Here is a 15677-nt window from a genome sequence, read left to right on the forward strand (position 1 = left end):
TGTGCATGAATCAGAAATGAGCTCAGTGGGGCCATCAACATTCACAAGAGGACCCAGACAGACCAAGGAGAACCAGCTCATGAAGCAGAAGGAAAACAATCAGGAGAGGTTAGTGGGATGGAAGCTTAGGTGAGAAATCTGTAAAAAAGGCCAAGGTCAGCCACCTCCAATACCACTGAAGGATCCAGTGAAAAGACAGGTCAGGTCATTGGATTTGGCAAGACACAGGCAAGATGTGACAAGAAAAGAACAGTCTCTATAGGAACAGGAATGACAGACTGATAGGGAGGGAGATGCAGGAAACTGCAGAAGAGAGAGGTGGCAGCTACAAGAGGGTCTATCCTGAGGAAGAGCCTACTTATTGCTAAGATGGGTGAAGAAGCCTACTGTATGCCCACGGGAATGGGGCAAAACGGGGGGGGGGGATTCACAAAAATGAAAACAAGAGATAGCTGTGAGGAATCTGCAAGAAGCTCTAAGGCCCAAGTGCAGAGGGTCAAGGTAAGGCACACAAACCCCTCCAGTTTTGCCAGAGGAGACCTGACTACAGGTCAGGAAGCCAACAGGCTAGAGGATTGGTGGGCACAGGCAAGCATGTCCCTCCTGGTGGCTCGACGTTTAGTGGTAAGTATGAGGTCAACACAGGTTGAGAGGGAAATTTGAGGGAAAGAGCTGTAGCAGAACTGCTGGGATGCACAGGCTGCCTAGTCCGGATGAGAGGGCAGCAGTTTAAAGTGAAATCAGTAACACGTTGGTGTCACTGCTTTCAGAACTGTTTGGTTGTTGGGTGCTACTGGGTCCCTCGTGGGTGCAGAGGATGTTAAAGAGGTGACTACGTCCAAACAGAGGGGGAGTTTCTACCACTCCAGCAGGGTCTGCAGCCATTATGGTTTATATATCCCTATAACACAAACTGAATTCAAAATTATTCTGATTTAGTAGCCAATAGCAGAAACATCTACCACTTAAACAAGAATTTATTTTCAGGACTATGTTTTAACTATAGATTAAGATTTAATATAATTTAATGCACATATAAAGACAATTCTGAAGACTATCTGGATATAATGGCCAGGTTAAATGTAATAACTGAGGTCACACTCAGGCCTGAGCAGACACCAACTTGCTCATGCCTGAGAAATAGGCTTTCTCTCTTTCACTCATCACTTCAAAATGCAGTGGCCTCCTGCAGAAGTTGCACTCTGCTGAAGAATGTGGTTTCAGTTCCAGCCCCAGTCGCTTCCATGTGGCCAGCAGATTCTCTGTGAGGAGAAATAATTTTTAAATATTATAGGGAGTATCTGCTGAAGTGAAATGAAAACATATGTCTACACAAAAACTTGTACATGAATGTTCACAGCAACATTATTCAAAATAGTCAAATGGGGGCTGGGGATATACAGCTCAGTTGGTAGAGTGCTTGCCTTGCAAGCACAAGGACCTGGGTTCAATCCCCAGTACTGCGTAAAAACAAAAAACAAAAAAAACCCAAAATAGTCTGATGGTGGAAACCCAAATGCCCATCAACTGATGGAAAAACAAAATGTGGAATTGGAACCAGGCATGGTGGTGTATGCATGTAATGTCAACAACTCAGGAGGCTGAAGCAGGAGGTCTGGAAATTCTAGGTCAGTCTGGGCAATTTAGTAAGACCCTGTCTTAATATAAAATAAAAATTAAAAAAAGGGCTCAGTGGTAGAGCACTTGTCTAGTACGTGTAAGGTCCTGGGTTGAATCTCCAGTACTGGAGGGAAAAAAAGAAAAAGAAAAGAAAGAAATGGAGTGCTGATCAATGCTACAACATCAATGAATCTTAAAAACATTGTGCTGTGAAGAGGCCAGGCATCAAGTACCACATATCACATGGTTCCATTTACATGAAATGTCAGACAGACAGAGAGTAAACCAGTGGTGGACAGGGCCTGGCAAAGGGAAGTGATTGATTGCTAATGGATATGGGGTTTCTCTCTGGGGTGGTGAAAATGTTCTGGAAACGGAGTGATGGTTGCACAACAATGTGAATGAACTATATACTTTAATAGGGTGAATTTTATAGCATGTGAATTATATCTCAAAGAGGCTATTAGAACACTTTTAAAAAAGAGCAAAAAAAACCACACACACAAAAAAAACACCAACACCCAGAGTTGGGTCTTATTTCCCAAGCCTTCAGGTACGACGTTGCTCTACCCACCATACTTGAGCATTTTGAGAGTTGGGGAAGTAGTTCAGTGGTAAAGTGTGTGCTTTGCATGCACAAGGCACTAGTTACAACCCCTGACACACACACACACACACACACACACACACACACACACACACACACAAAAGGCAAAAAAGCCAAGCTTTTCATTTTTTCTCCAGTACTGGGGATTGAACCCAGGGCTTCATACTCACTAGGCAAGCACTCCACCACTAAGCTAAATCCCCAGTCTTTTAAAAAAACTTTTTTTTTCTTCTTCTTTTTTTTTGGCGGTGCTGGGGATTGAACCCAGGGCTTGTGCTTGCAAGGCAGGCACTCTACCAACTGAGCTATATCCCCAGCCCCTTAAAATTTTATTTTGAGACAGGATCTCACTAAAGTTGCCCAGGCTGTCCTCTAACTTGTGATCCTCCTGCCTCAACCTCCCAACCTCAGTCTCCCAAGAAGCTGCAATTATAGACCAGTAAAAACAGCATTTCTAACAGAACAAAGTCTGTCATAAAGCCTCCCATCTTGGGAAGGCTCAGGAGCAATATCACTTTGAGGCAATGAGTCAGGAGCAGTACCCTTTTGAGGCAAAGTCTCTGCCTTTGGGTCGGACACGGGCTGGAGGCAGCAGTACTGATGTGTATAAAATGTTGAGAAAATTTCTTTTACCAGAGTGGGTGAAGTGTAGGGTTGATTCAAGGACCACAAAACATCACCAAGTGGAGAGCATATGAGCTGGCCTCTGAAGGCCTCTTAAATGCCTTTTAGAGTTTTGTACCATCTGAGGGCATTCTTAATTACATGAAATAATAAGAAGAATCAAATCTGCCTGCCTTGGAAATGTCGCTTCAATGATAAACACTGCAAAGACAGTTTCATACAAGGTTCCAGGGAGGCTTCTGCAGCTCTGCAGGTACTCACCAAGGAAGTAGTTCATCATCTGTGGTGTGTGGTGAGGGGTGGGAGCAATCCGCAGGAGCTCTTCCCCCCGTGGCACTGTTGGGTAATTGATGGCTTGGACATAGATGTTATGTCTGCTCATCAGTTCATCACAGACTTCTGTGTTTTTAGCAGCATCGGCAACCTAAGATCCAAGACAGCAGAAAGTATGGTCAGAATAGGACTGGCTACCTCTTAGCAGAGATAATCACAAACAGTGTCTGGGAGGCTTAGGTTAAGGTCAGACTGTGGTGGTATGTGTAAGCTTGGGGGAGAAGGACAGTTGCCCAAACACCTTTCTTCTTTCTTTCTATCTATCTATCTATCTATCTATCTATCTATCTATCTATCTATCTATCTTCAGTACTGGGAATTGAACCCAGAGTCACTGAGTCACATCTCCAGCCCTTTATGAGTTAGGGTTTTGCTAAGTAGTCCAGGCTGGCCTCCTGCCTCAGCCTCCTAAAGTGCTGGGATTACAAGCATATCCCACCCTGCCTGGTTCAACACCTGCAATTTAAAGAAGTTGCTTCAGGGAGAACAAGAGAACCAAAGCGTATTAGAAGTAAATTTCACAATGTTCCCCTCCCAGGCCTCACAAAGGGAAGTCAGCGCTTTTCAAACCAGCTAGTCTTTGTTCCCAGGATATATAACCCTGCTTTTGTTACGCAAGATATATTCCAAATGTGTGTGTGTGTATATATATATATATATATTTTTTTTTTTTTAATATTTTTTAGATGTTGATGGTCCTTTATTCATTTATTTATATGCAGTGCTGAGAACTGAACCTAGGCAAGTGCTCTACCATGGAGCCATAACCCCAGTCCCCTATATTCCCTATATTAATTCAACTGACACCAACAGGGCTCCGTTTGCAGTGGCAAGGGTGAGACCTATTTAGAAATTTACTAAGTAGAACGCCACTCTTCAAAGCTGGCCAAGCTCAGGCTTCTGGAACTTTCCAGATATGAGCTGTGTTTACCCTGTTAAGTTCAGTGCTCTGGAGAGGGAAGCTCTGCTCCAGCCTGCAGGGTTGAAAAGCTTCATTCGCATTGTGAAGGCAACTAAAGGCAGAGATATGGTCTCTGGTTGCAGGCCCTGGTCCCGGAAGTCACCCTACTCAAGCCCAACTTCAGGAAGGTGGAACCAGAACACCCACATATCATGTGAGGAGGTGCCATCCCCAAGGATTCCATTCACAGGCCATTACCCGCACAGGGATGATGTGACTGGGGCAGTGGACAACTGGAAGGCCAGCGTCCATTAGCATCTGCCTCATGAGCTTGACATTGCGCTGGTGTTGGCGGCGAAGTGCCCGACCCTCGGCACTCTTCAGGATCCGCACAGACTCCAGGGCTCCAGCCAGCAGCATAGGTGGCAGGGAGGTGGTGAAGATGAAGCCAGCTGCATAGGACCGTACGGTGTCAATCAGAGAACTGGTGCTGGCGATGTAACCACCAACACAGCCAAAGGCTTTGCCTGGGAAAAGACAGCCTCATTATATCAGCAACAGCTTCAAAATGTACACAGCAAGGTGTTGCAGAATCTCGACACATTTACTTTTCTCCCTATCTTCATTCTTTGAGAGGACACAGACAGAAGTAAAGGGATATTCACCCAGGTTTATGAGGGAACAACTGAGAAAGATTATGTAAGGATCTTGCCCAAAGGCACATGGCCAAGCTCAGAAAGCAGGTCTCCAGAGCAGGCTGGGAGCCTTGTGACTGGTCCCAGGTATGCCTGGGGATCAGACAGCTGCCTCTCCTCCCACCCTTTTATTCTCACCTGCTTCTCCCACTCTGGCCTCCTACTCTGCAGGCCAGCAAAGCCCCATTTCTCCTCTTCTGCACTCCAATACCTCTGGAATGGGATTTGAGTTGCAGTGCTCACAACACCCTGTAAGCATTACCCTGGAGGCTGTAACATCGTTACCCAGCTAAGGCATTAACTGTTATGATCTGACCCCTTCTGCTTCCCACTAAGTAAACAAAACTCTGGACAATTAGAATTTGCCAGATAAACACAAAATCTCAGAACCTGTTAGGTCTGATTGAGGGCCAGATTTGTTTTTCAATTCTCAAGTTCTTTGCATAACATGCATCTCAAGTTTCAGGATTAGGACTCCAGAAGAATTCTCAAACATCTTAACACAATGTTCTGTAATTAACATTTTTTGCTGAACCACAGGAGGGCTGGGTGGGTTTAAACTCATAGAGTGGAAAATTTCTCCCTCCAGCTCTTGCCATCTCTCAATGATCAAACCTTCAAAGACACCATGACCTGAGAATGTGTTAAGAGTGGCTGGAATTGAGCCAGGTGAATAAACACCTTTCTCCAGAAAGGGCTCCACCTTGAGAGCCCCAGACTCTGGGCCTGCAGGAAGCTCTCGGACCCCTTAACAGGGCTGAAGGATACTCTTTTTTGCTGCCCATCCTTTATGTGAGTGGAGGTCTTAACCTGGCAATTTGGATGACTTATACATATGTTTCCAACTGCCCTGCCAATTTCTGAAGGTTTTACAACATCTTCAAATGTACACAATCTACATTTTCATCTCTTTAGGGTTCTTACAAGCAAAAGCAATGTCTGCAGTTAATTATTTGTATGTAACTCACTTATCTTCTCCACAAGAATTTTGGTACAGATCTTGTTGTTATTTTCATTGTATTGATGAGAAGACTAGGGTGTCAAGAAGCTAACTACCAACCCAAGGTCATACAACCTGTGAGTTATACAGCTGGGATTGAAGCCTAAATAGCAGCACTGCAGAGTCTGGCTCCCAACACCATAAGATGCCTCCTCTGCATGAGCAGCAGAGAAAAGCCAGGGGGTGCTGAATTGCCCTGTGTTAAGTACAGAGCTCAGTACCTCGCAATACCTGGGCCTAACAACTGCTCTAGCCAAAAAGTACTGGAATTCCTTCTTCTTTTTAATTTAAGGAAACAATTATCTAAGGCACAGAGAGTAAAGGCTCTTATAGCAAGTAGTCAGAGCCCAAACAGTTTGGAAAGAGTTCAGATGGCAATAAGTGATATTATACTGGGCTGTGAATCTGGAAGCCTCCATGGCCCAAGGGATTCTGCTAAGGTGGGTTACCACTCACAAGACAAAAAATATTCCCCAAAGAAAAAATGGTCCAAGTTTTACATGCTATCCCACCATCTTCTCACCTGATCCCAGTTAGAAAACCTAGTCCTTAGTGTTAAGATAATGTAATTTTACTGCAAATGACAGAACATGCAAAGTACACATACCAAGTGTTCCAGAAATGATGTCCATTTTTGGCATGACTCCATCCCGATCACCAATTCCTCCACCTTGAGCCCCATAGAGCCCCACTGCATGGACCTCGTCCACAAAGGTGATTGCTCCAAACTCGTGGGCTACATCACACAGCTCTTCCAGTGGGCACACTGCCCCTGAGGAAAGATCAGAGACCACTCTAAAAAGCTTGCCATTTCAGAAATTTCTGTTTTAGTTAGAGTCAGAACAAAGTAACTTACATTCTCAGATACCGTTTTTTCTTTTTTCTTTTCTTTTTTTTTAGTTGCAGATAGACACAACACGTTCATTTTATTTTTATGAGGCTAGTGCCTCACACAAGCTAGGTAAGCACACTACCACTGAGTTAAAACCCCAGATCTCAGATACCATTTTTAATTTAGGGAAGAAAATGAACTTCCCTGCAATTGTGGGAGCTTAGAGCCTGCTAAAAGCCAGAGTAGAAAATACATATTCACCCAAATCTACACAATGTCCACCAATTCTGGAATCTCAAAAGAGAATGAAAGGAAAATAAATGCAATTCAAAAGGTACCTTCTCTTGGTGTTGGAGATCACATCTAGGACACTGTGCATGCTAAGCACACACTCTACCACTACACCCCCAGCCCCCAAACACTACACTTTTAAAAAGTTCAGCCTCAGTTTTTCATCTTAGATTTCGGATTAGCCTCCATTTAAACTTACCATCCATTGAATGGACAGTTTCAAATGCAACAATCTTGGGGATTGAGGGGTCAGATCTTTGCAGCAGTTCTCTGAGATGGCTGACGTCATTGTGGCGGAAGATATACTTTGGCACCCGGCTGTTCCGAATCCCTTGGATCATGGAGGCATGGTTCCCAGAATCAGAGTAAATCTCACAACCTAACATGAAAAAAATGCTATTCATTGCCATCTGCATCGAAGACAAATTATTTCCTAGACAGAGAACCATAGACTTTTCCTGAAAATAATGACTTTAAATGTTCATTAAGAAAAAAACAGTAGGCCAGTTTTTTTCCTGACATAATACTAACGTTTCCCTCTTTGTGTATGTGTGTGGGTGGGGTACTGTTGTTTGAACCCAGAAGTGCTCTACCACTGAGCTACATCCCCAGTCCTCTTTATCTTTTATTTGGAGACAGGGTCCCAATAAATTTCTGAGGTTGGCCTCAAATATGTGATCCTCCTGCCATGGTCCCTCTTAAGTAGCTGGGATTACAGGTGTATGTCATCATGCTTGGACAGTGCTTCTTTGAGAAAGTCCAGAGGTATAGAATAACCCCATGGAGAGCAATTAATATGTCTTTAATGTGTGCCTCACTCCAAACTCAATCAACAAATAGCTAAAAATTAAGAGGAACTTCTTAGAATACAAAGCACATCTGAGATGGTAAACTTAAGGACACGACCTTCCATGTTTGAATCTTTGTTGGCATGAAGTTCCTCTAGAAACTGTAACATGCACTTAGCACTTAATGTTCGATCAAAGAAGAAATGCTCACAGAGAAGACGATTACTTTCAGTTCAGAGCTTTTGGTAGGCCTTCATAGCCAAGATGCTTTGTATTATTAAGAAACACAAAAAACTCAAGGATACCCACTTCCTTACCTGGCATCATCTTAGCCAGAGTGAAGAGGGTTGAGTCATTGGCCACAAAGCATGAGGAAAATAAGAGTGCTGCATCTTTCCCATGGAGGTCAGCCAGTTCCTGTTCCAGGTCCACATGGAATTTACTAGTTCCAGAAATATTCCTAGTACCGCCTGCCCCAGCACCATGTTGTTTCAAAGTCTCCCTGTTTAAAAGAAAAGAAAAAACTGAAGCTTATGGCTCTTTTTTGTAATTTATTTTTATGTGGCACTGAGGATTGAACCCAGTGCTTCACATATTCTAGGTAAGTACACTACCACCGAGCTACAACAGGAGACAGAAACCTGTGTTGATCAAGAAACTACCTCTCACTGTGAAACCTGGGGTTAGAAGGTTCAACCGACTTCATTGTCAGACAGGTGGGGGATGGTATCTCACTGGAATGATGGATACTTCTAGGGATCATCAAGAACAGTGTTCATGTACCAGTCACTAAACACTTAGTATTAGCTGAGTTAATATATATTAAGGTCTTCTTCCTCTGAAAAACACTGTTCCTTCCAATAATACATGTTTAAAAAAAAAAAAAAAAGCAAATTCTAGTGGGACTACACATGGCAGGCAAGCACTCTACCACAGAACTACATCTCCAACCCTTCAGCAGGCCTCTTGAAGAATTTGGTTGGCAACTCTCTCAACCATCCCTAGCCTTGGCAATCCTTTTGAAGGACATAAATGATGAAATCTACCATCCTTCTTAACATTTCTTTGTGAAGTAGCTTTTCCTCTAACGCTGCTAGATTTGCATTTCTCCACCTGCAGCCATAATCAAGGATGTCTCTGTAAAAGCAATGCTGTCTGGTGTTAAAGGCACACTCACTTGTGGAATGGTAGGAAGTGAACTAATGTGCATAGTAAATGAGCCAGTAAGTTCAAACCCTAAGATGCTATGAAGCTCTACCACTACCTACAAATTAAGTTTCTCTAAAAGTAATGTGTAGGTATTTTTGAATGCTAAGAATAATATTTGCTATGGCACACTTTCAGTTGCCGAACATTCCCCTTATAAAAGATCCAAGCTATATAAATTTTCAACGTCTTGCCAAATGCTGCCAGTGGCATTTGAAAGCTGAGGGCTACTTACACAACTGCCCCACACACCCGTGGGTGGCGACTCATCCCTAGGTAGTCATTACTGCACCAGACTGACACCTGCTTTTTGGTAATGAGGGAATCCGAATAGTCATCTGCCATGGGGAAGATGTGTGCCCTCCGGTTTACAGTTTTAAAAACTCGGTAAGTGTGGTCACTTTTTTTCTCATCAATTTTCTTCTCAAAGAAACGATCATATTGAAAAGTAGAAACAGCTAAAAAACAAACAAAAGACAATAGAGTCTGATGATTAAGAAGCACACCTGGGTTTGGGGAAAGGTAAGTCCTGAGTTCAAATCCCAGCATGGCCATTTTATAGCAGGGAGGTTCTGGGAAAGTTACTTTATGTCCTCATTTTGTGAGGAGTAAATGAGACTGTATATATGTCAAGTGTTTGACTCAGCCCCCAGTATGTAGGTGGTGAGTATTAAAAAAGAGAGAAGGCGGGCTACCAATAGCACTTAGTAGTCACCAAGACTGAATATCTACTCATTCAAGCAAGGGGCATGGCTTTAAATCCTTAACTCATCATGCGATTTTATTCTAATAGGATGTACATTTAAGTTGTAAACTCTTTCCTGCATCAGGCAAATGATAATGAGACTTACATTTTGGCAAGTTATCTTGAAGAAGGTGAGACACTCTTTCTGGCCTTTGCTTTCGCATAATATCCTGGAAGTTCTTAAGCAATTCATTTGGATCCTCTCCATCGGTCTTCACACTGATCACACTGGGGTTCACTGAGGTTTGGGCAACCTCTACAACAAAAGTAGTAAGAGGTATATGTGATCAACATTTGATTTCAAGCCCACAATACTTTCCAAACATACCATCAAAATGGCTTAGTAGGCTGGGATTGTGGCTCAGTGGCACAGCACTAGCCTAGCATGTGTGAAGCCCTGGGTTCCATTCTCAGAACCACATATAAATAAATACAATAAAGGTCCATCAAAAACTTAAAAAAAGGGGGGGGGCTTACTGTCAGGTGTGGGGGCACACGCCTGTAATTCCAGTGACTCAGGAGGATGAGGCAGGTAGATTGCAAATTCAAGAATAGTTTCCAAATGAAAAAAAGGGGGCTGGGGAGATAGCTCAGTCGGTAGAGTGCTTGCCTTGTAAGCACAAGGCCCTGGGTTCGATCCCTAGCACCCAAAAAAAAAAAAAAAAAAGAAAGAAAGAAAAAAGGCTGGGAATTTAGTTCAATGGTAAATTGTCCCTGGGCTCAATCCCCAACTCCCCCTGTCCAAGTCAAAAAAAAAGGTGGCTACGGGCTAGTTCACAAAAAAGCTGATCACACCAAAGTCAGCTGTTAATAGTTGTAACTGAGAGTAAGGAACATATCTTCTTCTAGTTTATGTATTGTAATAGCTGACTTTTGGTACTATTTTGTTTTCAGAGCTACTAGCCTGCTTTAATAAACATTAAAGTCCAAAGTTTTCTTGTTGATTGGCATGCCTTTCCCACTCCACCCATTCCACTATCCATTCTAATCTCAGTATTTTTCACAGAAAATAATTTTGGCCATATGCACGATATCTGCCAGTGAGGCTTTTAGGGGGTTGTGGATGCTCAGCTGGAATTAAGGTTGCCACTCAATGACCATCTGTAGGACACAGAGATCAGGAGTCCTAGGACCAGCATTTACTACAGTTAACACTATTGTTTTCCACCTAATGACTATCAAATGACTACAGAGGGAAAGACTAAAGGGACAAAGGACAGTTGACAGCAGTTAAAGACTGCAGGTTATTTTCAGAAATCAAGCAGTTATTGCTAAAGTTGGTCACATCCCACACACTCACTAGAAAGTCCCACATTTTGCAACACAGTCCTCTATCTCAAGGATCTTCCTCTAAAAGGGGAACATGCTTACACAAATGTCACCCTAAAAATAGCTCACACACAAATCTGAGGGTCTCAGGAGCCAAAAGGACTACTTTACTCTTACTCCTGGTTCACATCTCCTCTGTTACCTTTCCTCACAGCATGCATTTCCTGCACATCTTCCTGAAGCTCCAGACTGGCCTTGCAGAAGACACTGCTGCCTGTCTGGCTCATCTGTGCTGCCAGAAAAGGGCATTTGCTTGCAGTGCCCTGGCTCATGGCAGGCGAGGGGTGTCCAGACGGAAGCTGTGTGCCATTTGGAGTCTGCTGGGATCTGTCAGGAGCCTCCTGGACCTTGGATTTGTTGGCAGTTTTGTCTTCTGAGAGAGGAAATGGAAAAAGTAAGGCCTGAATCTGCCTGTACAGTACACAAGAAAACCACTGATTGTTTTTTCTTTATTGCCTCAAAGATAAACTTTATACTTAAGTCCACTCCAAAATCCAGCTTATTTTTATTAGGTTCTGCTAATAGCTCTGTTTTCCCATCTTCCAAACTGAAAACAATGCTTCTTAAAGGGTTCACTGACACAATCCAGTTATCTCTTGAGCCACAGATCCAAAAAAGTACCATTTTCTAGTTTTAAACAAGCCAGTGTTCTTCAGTTGGATCACTACCAATAATCCACTAAGCGTATTTCAGGACAGGAACATACTCTAGGGTAAATGAAAGTATTCATATAATTTTTTTCTCTACTAATATTTTCTAAATAGATTCTTGATAAAGAAGCTTGCTGTTGCTTAACTAACTATTGGTGTTCTTCTAAACAAAAGAAATTAGACTAAGACTTAGGTCTCTATAGATTGCTTTCAAACAAAATTTAAGCTATTAATATGCAAAGAAAAAACCACAGGCAGATCATTCACATACCTCACCTACTTTTTCACCTAAATCCATCAAAGGAGGCTGCTGACTTAACACAACTCACTGATAATTGTGCTTCTAGTTACAATGACTTTCCTCTCCTCTTGAGAATATTCATTCACCTTCCTTCTAGAAAAGTCTTTATCATTTTGGAATACTCATGTGAGAATCACTGGCTAAGGTTTCTTACATCTTAGATAAGGTGTCTCAGTACAGTTCTCATTAAATTTTTCTATAAAGAAAATTCAGTTATTTTGAAGTTAATTTCATTCATTATAAAAGCATTACATGTTCATTACAGAAAGTCTAGGGAACGGAAAACAAAGAACCTTAGGTTTCAAAACATCACCATTGCAAACTTTATGGTAAAAAGACAAGCCTGAAAACAAATCCTACAATGGATTAAATCCTTCCTACTTAAAGAGAAAAATACTCCTTTCTTATAGGTCCACACCTAGAGAACACACCTAAGAGAACCTGTAAGGTGAAATGTTCTCTAGGATTAAGTGTTATCTGAAAAGCTTCCTCCTATCCTGGCAGAACTGAACCAAGACCAAATTCAACTCTGGTCTCTATTAAAAACAAATCATTTACAAAATAGATCCACATATTAAAAAAAATCACTAACAGAGACTGTATGCTTCCACTTACACATGGTACCTAGAGCAATAAAATTAATAGAAAGTAGAATGGTGGTTGCCAGGGGTTGGTGTAAAGGAATGGGAGTTAATGTTTAACAGGTACAGAGTTTTAGTTTGGCAAGATGAAGAAAGTTCTAGAGATGGATGGTGGTGGTGATTGCACAACAATATGAATATATTGAACACCACTAAACTATACACTTAAAAGTTGTTAAAATGATATACTTTATGTAAAGTGCATTTTGCCACAATTAAAAAAAAAAAAACAAAAAATCTTAGAGGAAAAAAATCACTACTATAAAAGCCAAAGACAAAAAAAAATTTATTGAGAGAAAGGTTGATGTAGAACATTCCAACTGAATATTCACATGAATATTTAGGGAAACACTAAAATCTCACAGACACTGATATCCAGAAACCTATAATATGGAACACTGGTTACCATTTCACCATTAAAGCCAGGAACACTAAAAGTGCCTAACCGTGGGGATAGGGCAACAATTACATGAGATAATCCATACACAGAGCTGAGCCCCACACAGAAAGCCCTCCCTTTGTACAGCCCTCACCATCACTAAGGACTAGGACTGTTTCTAGTCTAGCAATGAGAGCAAACATGCGCACCTGGTCCTTCACTGCCAATGACACTTACTCTCACTGGCTGGAGGGGTTTCTTTGATTTGTTGGCAGTGTACTGCTGAAGTGGATAGGGCCCGAGGGGCTGGCTTGGACCCAACTTCCATCATCTTGGGGCAGTTTTGAGCATAAAACAACAGAGATTTGCCTGCTTTCTGCAGAAAGGCCTGAGGGACTCGAGATAAGAATGGGCAGCGGCGAACAACAGTCTCCATGTCTGGGAAGTATACTGGCTCCTGTAGAAAGATGGATGATGAATGACATCAACACTTGTTAATAAGCAGGCAATAAAAAAAAAAATAAGCAGGCAATACTGGGTTCAGGTGTCACCTGCAGTTTACACCAAGAGTACCCTGGGAAACTATCACATCTCACTCAAAAATATCTAATACAACATTGATATAGGACTCAACAAGGAAGTGGTGACCACGTCTACCCAGTTCACCCATGTCTTCATTTTCCAGCTCTACAGAAAATAACCTGCAAAGCAACTTGGGCAAATAGATAAAAAAGGGCAATTAATAACCAAGGGAGTAAAAAGGTAAAGGGACAAGTCAGAAACAGGTTTGGGAGGCCAGAGCTCCTTGAAGGAGATGCACGGTGTAGATAAGATATCTTAGCTCACACCCAGGTGAAGTGAAGCTAGGGAAGAAGCCACTGTCATCCATCCAGACAGGAAGGACTCAGCGATCCTTTCTCCCGATTCCCGTGTCCCCAAATTCGAGGAAATCATCCAGTCAAGGCCTGGGACCCTGAGGTAAGACTTTCTCGAGCTCTTGCCGCCAGAGCTGGGAGAACTGAGAAGAAAGGGGGCACAAAGAAGGACTGGAGAATGAAAGGAAGCGCGTTGGGGCTGCCCGGACAAAAACAGGGCCGATAAAATCGTGGGACTTCGGTCTGGTGTAAGGAGGTGGTCCTGGGGAGTGAGGTCAGAGGTTACCTGGGGTCGAGGGAAGACTGGAGAATAACGGGAAGGGTAGTAAAAGGGAATTCGAAAGCCGCCAAGGCGGAACGTCGCGAGGGATCCGAAAGGGAACGCCGAGGCGGCTGAACAGGCAAAAGATCTGGGGATGAGCGCTGACCCTGAGCGGCGGGTGACTGGGACGATGGGGGTGGGGGTTCCAGTGGCCGGGGGAGCGGGGCCCGGGCTGGCAGGACGCGCGGCGGCTCCCTGCGGCCGGCGCCGAATCAGAGCGCGGGCCCTCACCTGCGCGGAACACTCGGCTGCGGCGGCGGCGGCGGCGGCAGGCACTCAAGCGGAGAAGTCCTAACGAACCGTTGTCCTTGTCCGCGAGCAGCCACAGGCCGCGACCGCTGTCGCCCTAATATACAGCGAAACTGACTCCTGCGCATGCGCCCTGGGCGCGGCCTTCCTCCGCGCAGGCGCGCTGCATCGCACCCTGGGAGTCGATGAGGTGGGCTGGGGAAGCCCAGTCGCTGCTGTTCGGCGCGGGCGGGAGCTACCTCCTCTGATTGCCTTGTGCTTCAGAACCCTAAGTCGCTATTGTGGGCATAGAAGGGTAAAGGCGGAGGCGAAGTGCCATTAGGTCCAAATGGGGGCCCTGCCTAGTAAAAATGGATTTCTTAGCAGGGCGTGGTGGCTAATGCCTGTAATCCCAGCGACTCTGGAGGCCAAGGCTGGAGGATCGGAAGGTCGAGACCAGTCTCAGCAACTTAGAGAGACCCTGTCTCAAAATTAAACAAAAACAAACAAAATATAAACAAAAGAACTGGGGATGTAACTCGGTGGTAGAGTGCCTCTGAGGTTCAATCATCAGTACAAAAAAAAAACCAAAAAAACACGGAAGGGGTTCTGAGATAGGGTCTTAAGCTGGACCCACCCCCACTGGGGGCTTGCTTTAGTGACAGTGAGAGAGGGCTTCCCGGAGGAAGTACTTCTGGACCGTCCAAGGATGGACTGGTCCTAGTGGGGTTGTTCAAGCGCCTGGAGCAATTTGAAAAGTAAGAAACAGAAGCAGAATGTCACTTTCTGATCAAAGATGAGAGGATGCAGAGCGGGCTGCACAGGGTATGACATGTAGTTAGGGGTTAACACATATTAGTTATTATTTTTATTTTCTATTGATTGTTGTCCAGAGTCCTTGCTGGCCACCCTGGACACCAGTTGGATGGTTTAGGATTCCATCCCAGAGTTCAGAGCTGGACCATGCCTCAAAGGAGACTTCCCACAACCACACCTCTCAGGAACGCCAGCTTAACCTCCTTGCTTCATACCCTACCCTGCTTGGGCTAGGCCTGTGCCAAGCTCAGAGCTGTCCTCCTCCACTTCAGGAAAGGACCATTCAGATTGTTCCTCCCGCAGCTGAGCATTAATAACAAGGACAAAGTTCAGGGTGATGACAACCAAGGTGTGTCCAGGTACTTCCCAATTCCCTCCCTCTCAGCCCCAGCCAGCCCACAAGGCTGGCAAGATGAGTTTCCATCTGCAGAGAAGCACCTTGGTCCAAAGTGGCACTGGGATGAGTCAACAGTGAGGGCTCTGATCTAGGAAAC

General features: G+C 43.9%; 2 protein-coding genes across 4 annotated transcripts in view; one reads left to right on the forward strand and one right to left on the reverse strand.

Moving 5' to 3' along the window:
• Positions 1 to 959: 959 nt before the first annotated feature.
• Positions 960 to 14517, reverse strand: Alas1 (5'-aminolevulinate synthase 1). Of its 2 annotated transcripts, XM_047564099.1 has the most exons (11): positions 14371 to 14517; positions 13180 to 13399; positions 11114 to 11344; positions 9749 to 9898; positions 9133 to 9355; positions 8009 to 8193; positions 7103 to 7282; positions 6388 to 6552; positions 4344 to 4612; positions 3113 to 3275; positions 960 to 1262 (listed from the first exon to the last, which is right to left on the reverse strand). In XM_047564099.1, exons 2-11 carry the CDS (start codon positions 13376 to 13378, stop codon positions 1102 to 1104), a joined length of 1926 nt encoding a protein of 641 aa, XP_047420055.1. In that variant the 5' UTR covers positions 13379 to 13399; positions 14371 to 14517; the 3' UTR covers positions 960 to 1101. The 2 variants fall into 2 exon arrangements, with proteins under 2 accessions (XP_047420055.1, XP_047420056.1); XM_047564100.1 differs by lacking the exon at positions 14371 to 14517 and having other exon boundaries at positions 13152 to 13282.
• The window catches only part of Poc1a (POC1 centriolar protein A), a 97625-nt gene continuing 95720 nt past the window's right edge, over positions 13773 to 15677 (forward strand). The window contains exon 1 of one of the 2 annotated variants that reach the window (XM_047564103.1): positions 13773 to 13920. The gene's annotated coding sequence lies outside the window, so the exon portion shown is untranslated. The remainder of the gene's footprint in view (positions 13921 to 15677) is intronic. The other variant, XM_047564102.1, reaches the window with a different exon arrangement.

Source organism: Sciurus carolinensis, chromosome 9, assembly GCF_902686445.1.
Source record: "Sciurus carolinensis chromosome 9, mSciCar1.2, whole genome shotgun sequence".
NCBI lineage: Eukaryota > Metazoa > Chordata > Mammalia > Rodentia > Sciuridae > Sciurus > Sciurus carolinensis.

Bases quoted from the DNA above. Each gene is read 5' to 3' on its own strand.
- Alas1 (XM_047564099.1), bottom strand. From the start codon at position 13,378: ATGGAGACTGTTGTTCGCCGCTGCCCATTCTTATCTCGAGTCCCTCAG. The intron at 9,899-11,113 runs GTAACAGAGGAG...CTTTTGTTGTAG, and splicing joins AATGCATGCTGTGAGGAAAG to AGGTTGCCCAAACCTCAGTG. The intron at 9,356-9,748 runs GTAAGTCTCATT...TTTGTTTTTTAG, and splicing joins TCAAGATAACTTGCCAAAAT to CTGTTTCTACTTTTCAATAT.